Here is a 14,948-nt window from a genome sequence, read left to right as displayed (position 1 = left end):
CTCCTCATATCCTCCTCAAAACTCCTTCCTTTCTGCTTAAAACAATGTCCTCTTGTTTTTGAGCAACACACGTAAAAAGTTGGAGAAACACAGCAAGCCAGGCAGCATCTATGGAGGGAAATAATCAGCTGAAGTTTTGGGCTGTGATCTTTCATCAGGACATGTGCCCTCTTGTTTTTGATACCCCTATCATTGGAAGAATGTTCTGACTATCTACTCTCCCTGTACCCTTTATAATTTATATCGGCTTCCGGTAAGATGGCGATTGTTTAGCTGCTCCGAACTTTTGTTCCATTACTGTCGCTATCTTTGCACTAAATGTCTCAATTTTTTAATCCTTAGTTAGGAATTTTTTCGGTATCTCTTACTTGCCTGTGAACATATCTAACTTACAATGTCTAGCAAGAGTTCTAAATCCGGGAGAAAGGAAGTTCCGGATCTTTCAGACGAGACCCGGGCTGCGCTCGGACAGCTCCGAGACAGAATTTTAAAGGAATTTAAAACCGCTTTCAAACAGTTGGAAGACAAACTGGATCGGATCAACGATAAAGTGGACAAGCATGCTGAACACTTATCTCGCATCGATTCGACTTCTGAAGATTTAGAAAGTCGTGTTCGATACTTGGAGACTCTCTGTTCCAGCTTAGAGGAAAAATGTAACAAACTCCTTTCCAAAATGGTGGATCTCGAAAATCGCAGCAGACGCTGCAATCTTAGAATTCTTGGATTGCCAGAGGCGACCGAACATGGACCAACCGTGAAGTTTTTCGCCAAGTTTCTCTGTGAGATATTCGGGAAAGATTTGCTTCCGAACCCGCCTGAGCTCGAACGGGCACACAGAGTTTACATTCCCCCCCGGAATTCTGGGCTCCCGTCCGCGACCAGTAATCTTGTGCTTCCATCAATACCAGGTAAAACACAGTCTGATTGTAGAGGCACGTCGCAGGGGGTCTTTTACTTTCCAGGATACAACCATTCGCTTTGTGGAAGATTTTGCACCCCAGACCTTAAAGAAGCGCGCTGAGTTTAAAGGTGCAATGAAAGTGCTTTTTGAACGTGGTTTCAAACCCTCTGTTCACAATCCTGCCGATCTACGAATCAAGCTTAATACCGGGAAATACAAGCGGTTCAAATCAGTGAAGGAAGCTGAAGCATTTGTGGCAAGTCTTCCGGCTATCCAGTCATCTTCGGAATCTGATCGGACCTCCTAAAATGGTGGATAAGTACTCCTCGTAGTAAAATTACTTTTTCTGGACTCAGACTTCACTTGAATCACTCAGACATTATTCATTGAAACTCTAAGGACTGTTAATAATCTCTCCCGGGATTTGGTGTGTGTGTAATCTATTTTTATTCTTGTATAACTTTATCTACAGAGTTCTACAACTGACTCTAACTTGTTTTGGAGGTTCCAAGTCTTTAGTGAAGGCTTCCCTGTTTGTTGGTTCACAGTTTAATTGCTGACTTATTTTTCCTTTTTAAAATATTTATTTATTTATTTATTTATTTATTTCTCTTTTCTTCACCTCTTTTTTCTAATCTCTGAATTTTTTTCTGTCCTCTCTGTAAATGGTTGATAAATACTCGTCTTGAATTTATAATTTATATCGTTCTATCAGGCATACTTCTATCAGTGTCCTTCTTTCTGGGAAAACAATCCTAACCAATTCAAATGTTTCCCCTAACTAAAGTCATCAAGCAGCATCCTGGTGACATCTGCCACACTTCACCCAATTTTTCATATGCTCTATATCACGTTGTAGCTTTTGACAGCCGACATCATTATCCACAATCAGTTTGTTACAGGCTATTCTTAGTTTATCGTTCTTACCTGCAGCAGTCACCAATTATTGGTAATGAAATATGTAGCTGTGCCTTACTGAAAAGTACAACACCAAAGGGTATTTTTTCCCATATGAAACCATTCATTCCCTGTGAGAACAACTGGTGACTTCATGTTACTTCATGTTAATATGAGCAACAGAGTTAGGTCTGATATTATATTCTCATATTTCTCAGAGCACTGCTACCTATGAGGGAAATGGAATGAGCAGTATCTATAAAAAACAGGTAAGACTTTACAGAAATCATTCACAATGTTCACCTATATCCATTTATAAAACTAAATTATTTTGTTTGTAATGATTGTTAGTTTTAAAATGTATACCTTTACATGCAATTTTCAATATCTTTTCACAATGTTAAGTGCAAATGCAGAAAGTTGAAGTGTTGTACTTCATCATTTTGAAAGGTTATTTTTCCACCAATCACTTTATCTGAGAGCATCTCTGTAACTTCTCTGTATTGTAATCCTTGTTAATGAAGGAGTGTATTGATATTAATTGCAAATTTTGTTTTTGTCCATTTGTACCTGTAGTGTTGGATTACTTTAAAGTGACGAATGACCTGTTTATCATTTTACTTTCTTTTGCAATTCCATATGTCCTCTTTTGTTGGCCTTTATTGATCAAAGGTCATGCTCAATCCAACCCTTCTGTGCTCTTCACAGAATTTAGGAATTTCACATGTATCTTGATAAATAAAACCAAATGGTACATTTCACCAAGAACACAAAATGAATTCATTCACAAATTTTAAAAAAAACAAATGTTCAAAATCATGGTGAAAGACAGACTCTTCTCTCTGTCTGCACTTACACTAATTATTCTCCCCATACTCCCATCAATAACCCCCAGAATGAAACACTGACCTACACCCTAGGAGTAATTTACAATGATCAACTTAAACCAAAAATTCGTATGGGTTTGAGATGCGGAAGAAAACCAAAACACTCGGTAAACCCACGTGGCCATGGAAAGTAAGCACAAACTCCATGCAGAGAGCACTGAGGTCGGGGTTCAACCCCGGTTTCTGGTGCTATGAAGCAGTAGCTCTACTAGCTGTGCCACTGCACCACCTAAACAAAACAGCAAATGCTGAAAACGCCCTGCAAGTTAGATATCATTGGTATAAAGAGAAACAGAATTACCAATGGAAATGAAAACAGAGAAATGATAAGATGGACTCTTGGCCTGACAATCTACTTCAATATAATTTTGCACTTTATCATATACCTGCACTACAGTCTTTCAGTAGCTTTTAGACTTTATTCTGCATTGCTATGTTAGTCTAGTTCAATGCACTGTGTAATAATTTGACCAGTATGCAAGACAAGCTTTTCAAAGTATCTTGGTACATATGACAATAATAATTAACCAATATCAATTAATGTTTCAATTTCAAGAGTCTTCCTTAGAACTAGGAAAGTAAAGTTCCCAAAGGATAGGAGAGGTATAAATGACAAAGAGTATATCTTGGATCCTTTGAAGCCAGGGAATCCCAAGCATCCCTGATGCTTATGGAACCATCTGGTTTATAGATTAATGAAGACAGTTAGAGTTAATCTATTAACCAGACATTAAACAATCTTCAAACAGATGCTACTTGACTCTCTGTGTTCCTCCAGTAAATTTCTTGTTGCTCCAGATTCCAGCATATGCAGTCTCTCATTTCTCCGATTAACCAGACAGCTCCCATAGACATTAGGATCAACTGTGTAATCCTGCTCAACCCATTAGAGATAATCCCTTTGTTTAATGTCTCCTTTCCCATCCTCTTTGCGACTTAAACCTTTTCCCCCTTTTTCCAGTTCTCCCATTTGCCTTCTAACCTCCTTCCTCTACCAGCTTTCATACTTTCAGAGATTTGTCATCATGCTGCTCTAGATCCTACTATTTTCTCAGTGATATACCATTTATCCTGTTTTCTTTGGTCGTCTTTACCATACAGCACCCTCCAAACGCTCAGTCCCTGAAAATGCCCTTTTAGAAACAGTTACCACGTTATTTTACATCTAGTTCTAATGAGTGTGATTTGTTTCTGCCTTTCCCTTGAGCTCTAGTGATGTGTGCAGACTCTGCAGTGGACTCGATGGATTTATAGCTCGTTCTCTAACCAACATTTCCCTACTTTCTGGTAGCTTCCAACCTGATGGCATGATTTCTCAAACTTTCAGTAATTTCTCCCCCTGCCCCTCTCTCTTTTTCCATTCCCCATTCTGGTTACCCTCTCACCCCTTCCCTTCTCCTCACCTGCCCATCATCTCCCTCTGGTACCCTTCCTCTTTCTTCCTCTTTCTCCTCCTCTATCAGATATCTTCTTCAGCCCTTTACATTTTCTACCTGTCACCTCACAGCTTCTCACTTCATCCCCCCTCCCCACACAACCACCTCACCTGGCCTCTCCTAGCACCTGCCGGCTTATATTCCTTTCCCTCCCCTACCTCCTTATTCTGGCTTCTTCTCCCTTTCTTTCCAGTCCAGCATTTTGCTTGCTTCCCTACTTTCAGATTTGATCTTCTACATTTGTTACCAGTGCTGGAAATTATAGAAGTTGAAAGTCACCATTACTATCCTCTGATTATTTTGCAGGATGCTCTGGGTTTACCAGGTCCACCAGGTCCACCGGTAAGTATTTCTCATGTTCAATGATGGAAGAATGATTAGAGATTTTAACCTGCATTCACTTCCTATGAAATTTATACCAGCTTCAAATTAAACTTGCAGCAAGCAACCTATAGTATTATCTCCTGGGTGTCCCGTCATCATAAATAATAAAAACAAATAGAAATCAGTCTCAATAACTTGGGGCTGACTAATGTGGCAAAACTTCATTGGTGATCTAAATTGAAGGCTAGGTCAGTAAATATTAACTCTAGATTACTGCAAGTGATTGAGGAAATATGTGTGTTATGGAGATATCGGTTTATAACATGAACAAACCAGTTACACATCAACTTCAGAGAAGGAACAGAATTCAGCTGTCCAGTTCTTCACTATAATTTCAAGGTAATGCTGAGCTAATTGGTCAAATAGGGCACAGAAAGTACAACTCAGGAACAGGCCCTTCGGCCGAGGATGTCTTTACTGACAATGATGCTGATTGCTTGCACATGGTCTAGATCCATCCACTCCCAGCCTGTTCATATGCCTCTAAATACTTCTGCTTGTTGCTATTGCATCTGCTTCCATCAATTTCCCTGGCAGCACATTCTAGGCACCTGCCATTGTTTGTGTAAAAATTTCCCTTGTATATCACCTTTAAGTTTTCCCCTTCTCACCTTAAATCAATGATCTCTAGTATTAGACATATCCTCTCTGGGTAAAAGACTCTGTTTACTCTAACTATGGCTCTCATAGTTTTATATACTTGTATCATGGTGTGCCTCACCCTCCATGCTTGTCCAACCTCTCCTTATAGCTAATACTCTCTAATCTAGGCAATATCCTGGTGAAATTCTGTGCCCTGTCCAAAGCCTCCATTTCATCCCTATAGTGTGGCAAACAGAACTGTACACTGTACGCTAAACGTGGCCTAACTAAAGGGTTATACAGCTGCAGCATGTCTTCACAACTTTTATACTCCATGTTCTGACTGATGAAAGCAAGTATGCTGTATGCCTTCTTTACCACCCTATCCACTTGCATTGTCAGTGTATTACGAACTTGGACACCATGATCCCTCTGTATATCAGTGGTCCTCAGGGTCTTGGCATTTACAATATACTCTCCTCTTCCAATTCAACTCCCGAAAGGCAGTAACTCACACTTGTTCAGATTAAACTCTACCTGTTATTTCCATGCCCATACTTCCCGCTGATCTATATCATGCTGAACTAATTCTTGTGTCCTCTACAGACTTAATAATCATCCCATTTACATTTTCATCCAAGTCATTTATATATATCACCAACAAGAGGTCCTTGAGCTAATCGCTACAGAATACGAATGGTCACAGAACTTTAGTCAGATTAACATGCCTCTACCACTACCCTCTGTTTTCTATGATAACCCAATTTTAAATCCAGTCTGTCAAGTGTCCGTGTATCCCACATACGTTAATTTTCTGGATCAGCCTACCTTATCAAAAGCTTTCCAGAGATTCGTGTAGACAATATCCATTGCCCTTCCCTGTTCAATTATCTTTATTACATCCTCAAACAAACATAATCACCTTTGCTGATTATCACTAATAAGTCTGTTTTTCAAGATGTGAGTAGATTCTATATCTAAAAATCTTCTCCAATACTTTCCCTACAATTTACAGTATGTAAGGCTCATCAGACTGTGATTTCCCGGTTTGACCTTATTGCCCTTCTTAACCAGAGGAATAACATGGTCTAATCCCCAGTCCTCTGCTATCTCAGCTGTGGCCAAGGAGGTTGCAAACATCTCTGTCAATAACCTGGAATGGGTCCCATCAGGCCACGGGGACCTATCCATCTTAATATCCTTTAGCAGACTCAACACATCACGCTTATTGCTATCAACTTGGCCTTATAATATTACTATCCCTCTCCCTGTCCTGCATTTCCTTCTTGTCGAATACTGATGTGAAGTACCTCACCCACTTCCATTGATTCCAAGCATAAATTCCCTTCTTTGTCCTTGAGCACTTCTATTTCTCCCCACTTACCCTCTTGTTTTTACTATATACATGGAATTGGGATTCTCTTTAATGCTACTTGCAAAAGTGTTTCACTTTTAGCTTCCTGATTTCCATGTAATTCCCATTTAAGTTCTTGTATGATTTAGGTTGTATAATTTCATAAAATGCCCAGATTTTCTCACTACATCTGATCTACATAATTCATCACCTCCATGAAGAAATTTGAAAAAGTGACCTATTTTTCTCATTTAATGTTTTTTTACAACAATCAAAAGTGGTCATTTAATCCATTGACCCGATACCCGCTCTGATTAATTCCATCAGTTCCATTCATCTCCTTATTTCCCTGTAGGCATCACATCTTAGGGATGTAAGGAGCAACCAGAGAATTCAGAGAAGCTCATGCAATTAGAGGGAGAATGTGCAGACTGCACTGGAAATCAGGATCATACTCGATTTCAGTGGCTGCACCATTGTGCTGTTCTTTTACATGCATGCCTATTTTTAAGGTGCAATATATTTTTATGATGTATTGGTTTATAAACAGTGGTTGTATGGAATTTTATATGCTTATATATGATTATTTGTGATTTACTTTTGCAGGGGTTAAAAGGAGATCCAGGTTCAAAGGTAAACAGCTGCCTATTTTTAAAATAGCTTCAAAATCTGAATAGAAAAACTATTAAAAGGTTAGTTTTTCTCTGGCATTTTATAAAATTGGTCAAAAAGTAAGTGGTTAAGTTGATGACTATACTAATCCAGCAGAGGCTAAAGGAGGAATGTTGGACAAAGAACCATTGCTTTTCTCCAGATAAAGCCATTATCGTTTTGACTCCCTATTATAATAAGGAAGTCTACATGCAGAAGTTTGTCCTCTGTGTCATATGAAACAATCCGCTTGGTTCTGAGTACTGAACTTCATTTGAAACTCACTTTCATAAGACAATGGGAGAAGATATGGCAAGTGACGTTACTATTTCACATCTTGCGCATACTACAGAGATCGACTCCTATCTCATTATTTCCTAGAATATGACCTATTGGTGGGGGGATGGGTTAGTCTAATCATGCGCTCATATCCTGGACTGGAGTTGTACTACAAGTACAAGCCTGATGAAGAAAGCTTGTGCAGAATTTTCAGTTCTTCTGCCGAGAGAAATGAGAACAATTGAGCCTGCAGGATTTAGGATGGCGACCTACCTCCATTTGACATTTTTGCAGTGGCCTTCATTTGGAAAACTGAAGTTGCTGCAGGGGAAAAAATACTGAAATAGAATGAAGACAGATTTAAAATGGAAATCCAGGCCGAACACAGGGGCACAGAAGATCAACAGGCAGTGCTGATAATTTCAGCAGTAATAATCTCCTGTGCTTTCATCAGCATGGACCTTCCTCCTTCCCACCCCACACACACACACAAACATCTCCATCCAATGATGTGCTAGTTGCTGGATTAATTGGCTGCTTTATGTTGCCCTAGATGCTTAGATGAATGTTAGGTCAATTGAAGAGAGTTGATGAGCATATGAAAGAGAATGGGTTACTTGAAAATAAATGGGAACATGAGATAGGTAGGATAGCAGTGAGAGCTGACATAGCCTTGATGGGCTGAATGGCCCTTTTCTGTGCCATAAGAGAACATTTGCTGATATCAGTGAACATGGAGCCCGGCTTAGCCCTGTTTTCTTTAAAATAGGCTAGGCTTCCCACTGGAGTGAGCAGGCTTCAGGCCAACTGAACATTTTAAATTGAGATATACTGTGGCAGATTTCAATGAGGACATCTTTATTTCCCAAATGTTCAGCTGGTAGAGTTACTCCTTGCGCTGAAAGCACTTCTCAGATCCTGCTCCTCCCCTCGGGCAGCTTGATGCAGTCTGTCTGCGCTCTGCTCACTCTCTCCATCATGTATTATTCCAAAGGGAATACTGACTATTGCATCTATGCCTGGGAGCAACTGGTTTGTACACAAGCCTCGAACTCAGAACAAAGTAATTAAGCACCTGCCGCAGCAAACCCTGTGGGCATTAGTAACTTTGAAGAGCGGCAAAAACTCCGTAACACTTTGTGGAATAGTACCAACAGCCATTAAAAATCAGTCAACCTGATTTCAACAAAAATCATTGCATTGGCAGGTGGGAGGGGCCTTCAGGCTGCTGAGCATTAATTCAGCTGTTCGGTTTGGACTTTATTTCCTCATAATAATAATAATGATTTTACTTTGTCCATCCCTAATTTGTCCCTGCAGTGAAGAGTCAGTTAAAGATTAACCACACTTGCAAGTCTGAAAACATTAGAGGGCACACTGACTCAGAGCAAGAGACTTATTTTCCAAAACTTAGTTTATTTCATAGCTCTGTGGTTTCTGAAACCAGCTTCTGTCCTTGATTTCATATTTATTTAATTAGTTAAATTTAGCTTCCCAGCTGGTGGGGTGGTAGTGAACTTGTATCTCTGAACTGATCTTCCAGAAGAGCTTGTTCTGTAACGTAGCCACGCACTGCTTTATAATACGAAGTCATGTATTCTGCCATAAATGAATATTCCATGGAATGAAACCATCTAGCGCACCATGCCCTTGCTGCCGCTTATTGAAGACTTAAACAATTGCAGCTGTTCTCCCTCTCTTACCCCTGCAAATTCTTACAATCAATAGTCTATGCAATTCTCTTTCGAAATTGCCACTGAAACTGCTTTCACATCTCTAGTTGACAATGCAATCCAAATCACAAAACATTCCATAAAAGCAAATTGCTCATTTCCCTCTGGATTTCTCTGACAGTTATGTCCATTGCTTTCAGACTTGTCTATGGAAACATTTTTTCCCTCCTTAATCTAGCATTACCTGTCAGAAATTTGCACAAATGTATTAATTAATTTTCTCTACCCTGTGAAGCCTGTAATCTATCTCTATCACATTCCTTGTCAACGTATCATTGATGCATTGTTTAATTTCTGAGTACATAATTAAATTTAAAACAATGATTTTGCTTCCGATCAAGGCCACAATCTTAGTGTGATTTGGAAGCTGAGAACAAGAACCTCCAGCATATCAGTTGTCCCATGGTTCCAGTTAATGTTTGTACATAAGACTTGCAGTTTGTCTTCAGGTTTGCTTCCTGAGCCCTCTACTAAATACCTTGATCTGGTATAAAAACATTGAAGTAGTTTATAACTTACCTGCTGCATATCAGCTATTTGAAATTAATTCACCTTGACTTTATACATGGAAAAGTAATCTTAAAAGTACATTAAACCTGTGTTTGAATTAAGGGGCTGGTATGTCTGACTTGTAGACATGCCCGGGGCTTTTGTTTGAAGTCAGAAGGTGGTCAGATCAGTGGAGTGTTTTACTTTCACTTTCTTGGCCACCTATTGGTGAAAGAGCCTGGTGCTCATCAAGAAAAAGGGATGTGTAACGTCCTGGCCTTTTCAGGGGTGATTGGTATTGCGCCCCCCCCCCCCAACTATGTGGCTCACTGAGAATTTTCAGTGCATGGAGAAGGAGAAGGTGTCCAGCCAGGTGAGATACTGGCCATTCTCAGCTCTCTAACTCAATCTAGGGCTTAGTGTGGAGCGAGGGATGTGCGGGGTAAATAAATTGGGGGGGAGAAAGGAACCTACCGGGGGAAGCAACAGCGATCGTGCCTCTGGCACTGAGTCTGGCCCTGTGGCTCTGAAGTGTAGGGAACTGAAGTGGATCACAGCAGTAATAGAGGACTCTGTCATTAGGGGGACAGATATGCGATTCTGTGGACGCAAAAAATAACACGGATGACAGTTTACCTCCCAGGTGCCAGGGTCTGTGATGTTTCTGAACATGTCCACAATATCTTGAAAAGGGAGATTGGGCAGCTAGAAATCATGGTACATATTGGTACCACAGACATAGGAAGAAAAAGGAAGGAAATCCTGAAAAAAAATACAGTGAGTTAGGAAGCTGAGAAGCAGGACCTCAAGGGTAGTGACAGTGAAGATAGGAATAGAATGAGATGGCAGATAAATGCAGCAGGAGTAGGAGGCAGGGAGTCAGATTTCTGGATGATTGGGACCTCTGGGGCAGGTGTGACCTGTTGCACTTGAATCCAAGGGGGACCAATATCCTTGCAGGCAGATTTGCTAAAGCTGTTGGAAGTGGTTTAAACTAATATGGCAGAGAGGTGGGAACCAGTATGACAGAGCTGAGGATGAGCCAGCAGGTTTACAAGTAGATGACGGATGTAATGTGAATGTAAAGAAGGACAAGCCAATGATTGGATGCAAATGCAGACAGGGCAAAGAGCACTCCTACCCCCTTTTCTTTCTTCCATAGCCTTCCGTCCATTAGTTTAGTTTTAATTTTTATTTTATTGAGATACAGCGCAGAATAGGCCTTTCTGGCCTTTCGAGACATGCCACCCAGAAATTCCCCGATTTGATCTTAGTCTAATCATGGGACAGTTTACAATGACCAAATAACCTACCGATTGGTACATCCTTGGACCCGTAGAAAAGCCATGCAGTCACAGGGAAAATATACAAACTCTTTACAGGCAGTGACCAGAATTGAACCCAGGTCACTCATACTGTAAAGCATTGTGCTAATCACTATGCACCATGCTGCCCCATTTAGAGAAGGGGTGAGCCTGGGAATGGATATGTTTTGTTGACCACAAATTTTTCCAGTTTTGCTATTGCTATGCTAGTTTGGTTGGATTTTGTCTCTATTTTTGATTGCTTATCTTTAGCGGTTTTGTAATAAAGTTTCGTACATACTTTTCTTTGATTTGGAACTCAGTTATTTGGAAGCATGTCACACAGTGTTAATTCCCTCACTCAGTCTCTCAGGCGGTTTTGGTTTGTAGCCACTGTACAGATGATTGATATGGGAACCCTGGTGACATATCTCAGTTGTGCTCCCTTTTGGGGAGGGAAGGGAAGAAGTGAGGTTACTCTCTACCACCTCTGGCAATGATGCTTTTGTGGTATAATTGGTGAGTTCAAAGGTGAGTCATGTGACTTTTTCTGCAAGCCAAAGACCCACGAATGGCACTGAGTCCATTTTGGGATGAAGCTGCTGAGTAAATATATGTATTGTGTAGACATAACTATATACAAAGTACCAACTTACATGACAGAGCTATATTGAAATGAACGTTTAAATTTTCACTTCATTTGCAAGGGATCAACTTCATCAGTATATAAAGTCAACAGGGTTATTGAAGAATACCAAACAGATTGAGTTGCAGAATCATTTTTCCAATAAGTAGTAGATTAAAGTCGGGTTGGACAGTCCAACCCAGCATGGATAAATTTTTCTAAGTACTCAGTTTGCCTTACAATACCAGAAAGAAAAATAAAACAAATAAAAAGCAGAGTTATGTTTTGCTCTTTGTGCATTTAACATACTAAGTGAAACATTATAGTTCCAACATCTAGCTGAAATTGTTCCCCTCTGATATGAAAATATCCTGAAGCTATTTTTAGATACATAGAACATAGAAAATCTACAGCACGTTACAGGCCCTTCAGCCCGCAAGGTTGTGCTGACCATGTAGCCTACTCTTGAGGCTGCCTACAATTTCCCTGCTACATAACCCTCTATTTTTTTTAAGCTCCATGTATCTATCTATGAGTCTCTTAAAAGAACTTAATGTATCCACCTCTACCACCTTCGCTGGCAATGCATTCCACACACCCACCACTCTCTGTGAAAAACTTACCCCTGACATCCCCTTGTTACCTACTTACAAGCACCTTAAAACTGTGCCCCCTTGTGTTAGCCATTTCAGCCCTGAGAAAAAGCCTCTGACTATCCACATGATCAATACCTCTCATCATCTTATACACCTCTATCAGGTCACCTCTTATCCTCCATCGTTCCAGGGAGAAAAGGCCAAGTTCATTCAACCTATTCTCATGTCCTTCAATCCAAGCAACACCCTTGTAAATCTCCTCTGCACTCTTTCTATAGCATCCACATCCTTCCTGTAATGGGGTGAGCAGAACAGAACACCGTACTCCAAGTGAAACCTAACTAACGTTTTATATAGCTGTAACATTACCTCATGGCTCTTGAACTTAATCCCACGGTTGATGAAGGCCAACACACACCTTCTTAACAACACTATCAACCTGCACAGCAGCTTTGTGTGTCCTATGGACATGGACCCCAAGATCTCACTGATCCTCCACACTGCCGAGAGTTTTCCTATTAATATTATATTCTGTCTTCAAATTTGACCTACCAAAATGAACCACTTCACAGGGTTGAACTCCAGCTGCCACTTCTCAGCTCAGTTCTGTATCCTATCGATGTCCCGCTGTAACCTCTGACAATCCTCCAGACTACTCACAACACTCCCAACTTTTGTATCATCAGCAAACTACTTAACCCACCCTTCTACTTCCTCATCCAGGTCATTTATAAAAATCTCAAAGAGGAAGGGTCCCCGAACAGATCCCTTTGGAACACCACTAGGCACCAACCTCCACACAAAATACAAACCATCTACAACCACCTTTTGCCTTCTGCTGGCAAACCAGTTCTAGATCCATAAAGCAAAGTCTCTTTGGATCCCATGCCTCATTACTTTCTGAATGAGCTTCACATGGGGAACCTTATCAAATGCCTTACTGAAATCATTAACACAGTTAAAGAGTAATACCTAAAGATGCAAAATATCAAGGTGAAACCTGAAAGCTCATTAGAAATAAGTTCTTCTGCCTTTAGTGCACATGATGATCAGTTGTGATATGAGTTGGTATTTCATGTAAAAGTTAAATAATAGCTGTTATCCCCTTGTAGGGAGAGATGGGTTTAATGGGTTTGCCAGGATTGGAAGGCTCCCCAGGAGAAAAGGTATGTCTCACTCCAGCCTCACTCTTCTGCTTTTCTCTTTCTTGCTCTAATCTTGCTCTTACTTCTTCCATTATTTCACTCTTCCCTTTTACACCCTCTAGCTAATTTTGTTCTTGCTCTCTCCTTCTTTCTCTCATCTCATTCTCCAGTCTCAGGACAGTTTCTTCATGTCCAGCTACTGGTAATGCTGTGAAAGTCAAAGCTGTAGATGCTGCAAATGTAAAATGCTAGAAGGCAGCATCTGTGGAAAGAGAAACAGAGTTAACCTTTCAGATCCAGGACCTTTTCCCAGAATTGGTAAAAGAGAAAACAAATTAATTTTCAGTTAAAGGAACAAAGGAATATCTCTGATAGAGTAAAACCTTATGGCCTAATGTAGCATTTAGAAGTATGGTCTACCTCTTTCTATTATTTGTTGCTCAGCAGCAAAGACAAAATTCATAGAGAGAGTAAAACTGAACTAAAATCATGAATGGATGGCTGACAGCAATGGCCACTTCTGAGACAGGCAGAAAGAAAAAGCAAGTTGCATAAGTTGGATAATTCAGTTCTGAGCCTGGAAAGCTGCAAAGTGCTCAGGGAAGATGACATGTTGTTACTTAGGCTTGCACTGGGCTTCACTGTAACAGTGTAGGAGACTTCAGTCAGGTAGGTCAGAGGGAGTGGGATGTTGAAGTAAAATGCCAGACAAAAGGGAGCTCAGTGTTGCCTGGATGGATAGAACATTGCTGCTACTTGATGCAACCATTTATTCTGAGTTTGGTTTCCCCATTGCTGAGAATACCACATTGCGAACACCCAGTGCAATACTCCAAAATTGTCAGAGAGCAAACGAATTGTTGCTCCAACTGGAAGTCAGTGAAAAGGTAAAAGGGCTGGTGTTGATCTCCTGTGTTTGCAGGAGAAAATGCCATAACATGAGGAATGATTGAGGAAGATAGGAAAAACAAATTAGGGTTTCCCAAAGGGAGTGAGAGAGAGGGCACAGGGATATATGTCTGTTAGTGGAATCTTATTGCAGCTTGTCAAAATTGCAAATAGTGATGTCTTGAATGAAGAGGCTGGTGTGATGAAAATTGAGGATCAGGAAATCTTGGTTCTTGCTCTGTCCAGAAGGAGAGGGAGGTGAAAGCAGAAATGTGGGAAATTGATGTGATGTGGTTACGTTTTTATCCACTATGGTGGAGGTGAAGCCACTAATAAAATATTTCAGAAGCACCTGTGCAGAACGCCTCCTTGGAGCAAATCGAGGAGCCACACAAAGCAAATGTAGTTGTGGCTCCATGCAAAATGTCAATTGCCATTCCTTTGATCTGGAGACCGTGATTGGAAATGAGGAGCTGTTGTTCAAAATATGAACAACTGCAGCCAGGCAGAAGGAGAACCTATTCAAGAAGAGGTGGAGGTTCCAGCCTCTCCTTATGAGGAGTGGAGGCAGAGCATTTGTATGGCCATAGTGAAGTTGAATCACTTGGGACCAGGAGACTGTTAAAGATATAAGTGGGAAGGAACTGGACCAGGAAGAAAGGGCAGAATCAAGTTAAAGTTAGCTCAAGTGTAATTGAGAATTGAACCTGAGCACTCCATGGGTTTGTATGACTTTCTGATTTACTGATTAGGATATCAGCTTACCCTGAGTTAGTGATAGACATCCTCAATAG

The 14,948-nt window shown here is 40.5% G+C and overlaps 1 protein-coding gene across 1 annotated transcript in view; it reads left to right on the top strand.

Moving 5' to 3' along the window:
* LOC140733322 (uncharacterized) overlaps window positions 1-14,948 on the top strand; it is a 340,527-nt gene that overhangs the window by 272,695 nt on the left and 52,884 nt on the right. The window contains exons 43-46 of the mRNA XM_073056501.1: window positions 2,020-2,070; window positions 4,431-4,466; window positions 7,051-7,077; window positions 13,234-13,287. Of these exons, the coding sequence (XP_072912602.1) occupies window positions 2,020-2,070; window positions 4,431-4,466; window positions 7,051-7,077; window positions 13,234-13,287 (168 nt within the window). The remainder of the gene's footprint in view (window positions 1-2,019; window positions 2,071-4,430; window positions 4,467-7,050; window positions 7,078-13,233; window positions 13,288-14,948) is intronic.

The sequence above is a fragment of the Hemitrygon akajei genome, chromosome 9, assembly GCF_048418815.1.
Source record: "Hemitrygon akajei chromosome 9, sHemAka1.3, whole genome shotgun sequence".
Taxonomy (NCBI): Eukaryota; Metazoa; Chordata; class Chondrichthyes; order Myliobatiformes; family Dasyatidae; genus Hemitrygon; species Hemitrygon akajei.
Note: the sequence above shows the minus strand (reverse complement) of the source record. Positions and strands in the feature narration are given on the sequence as shown.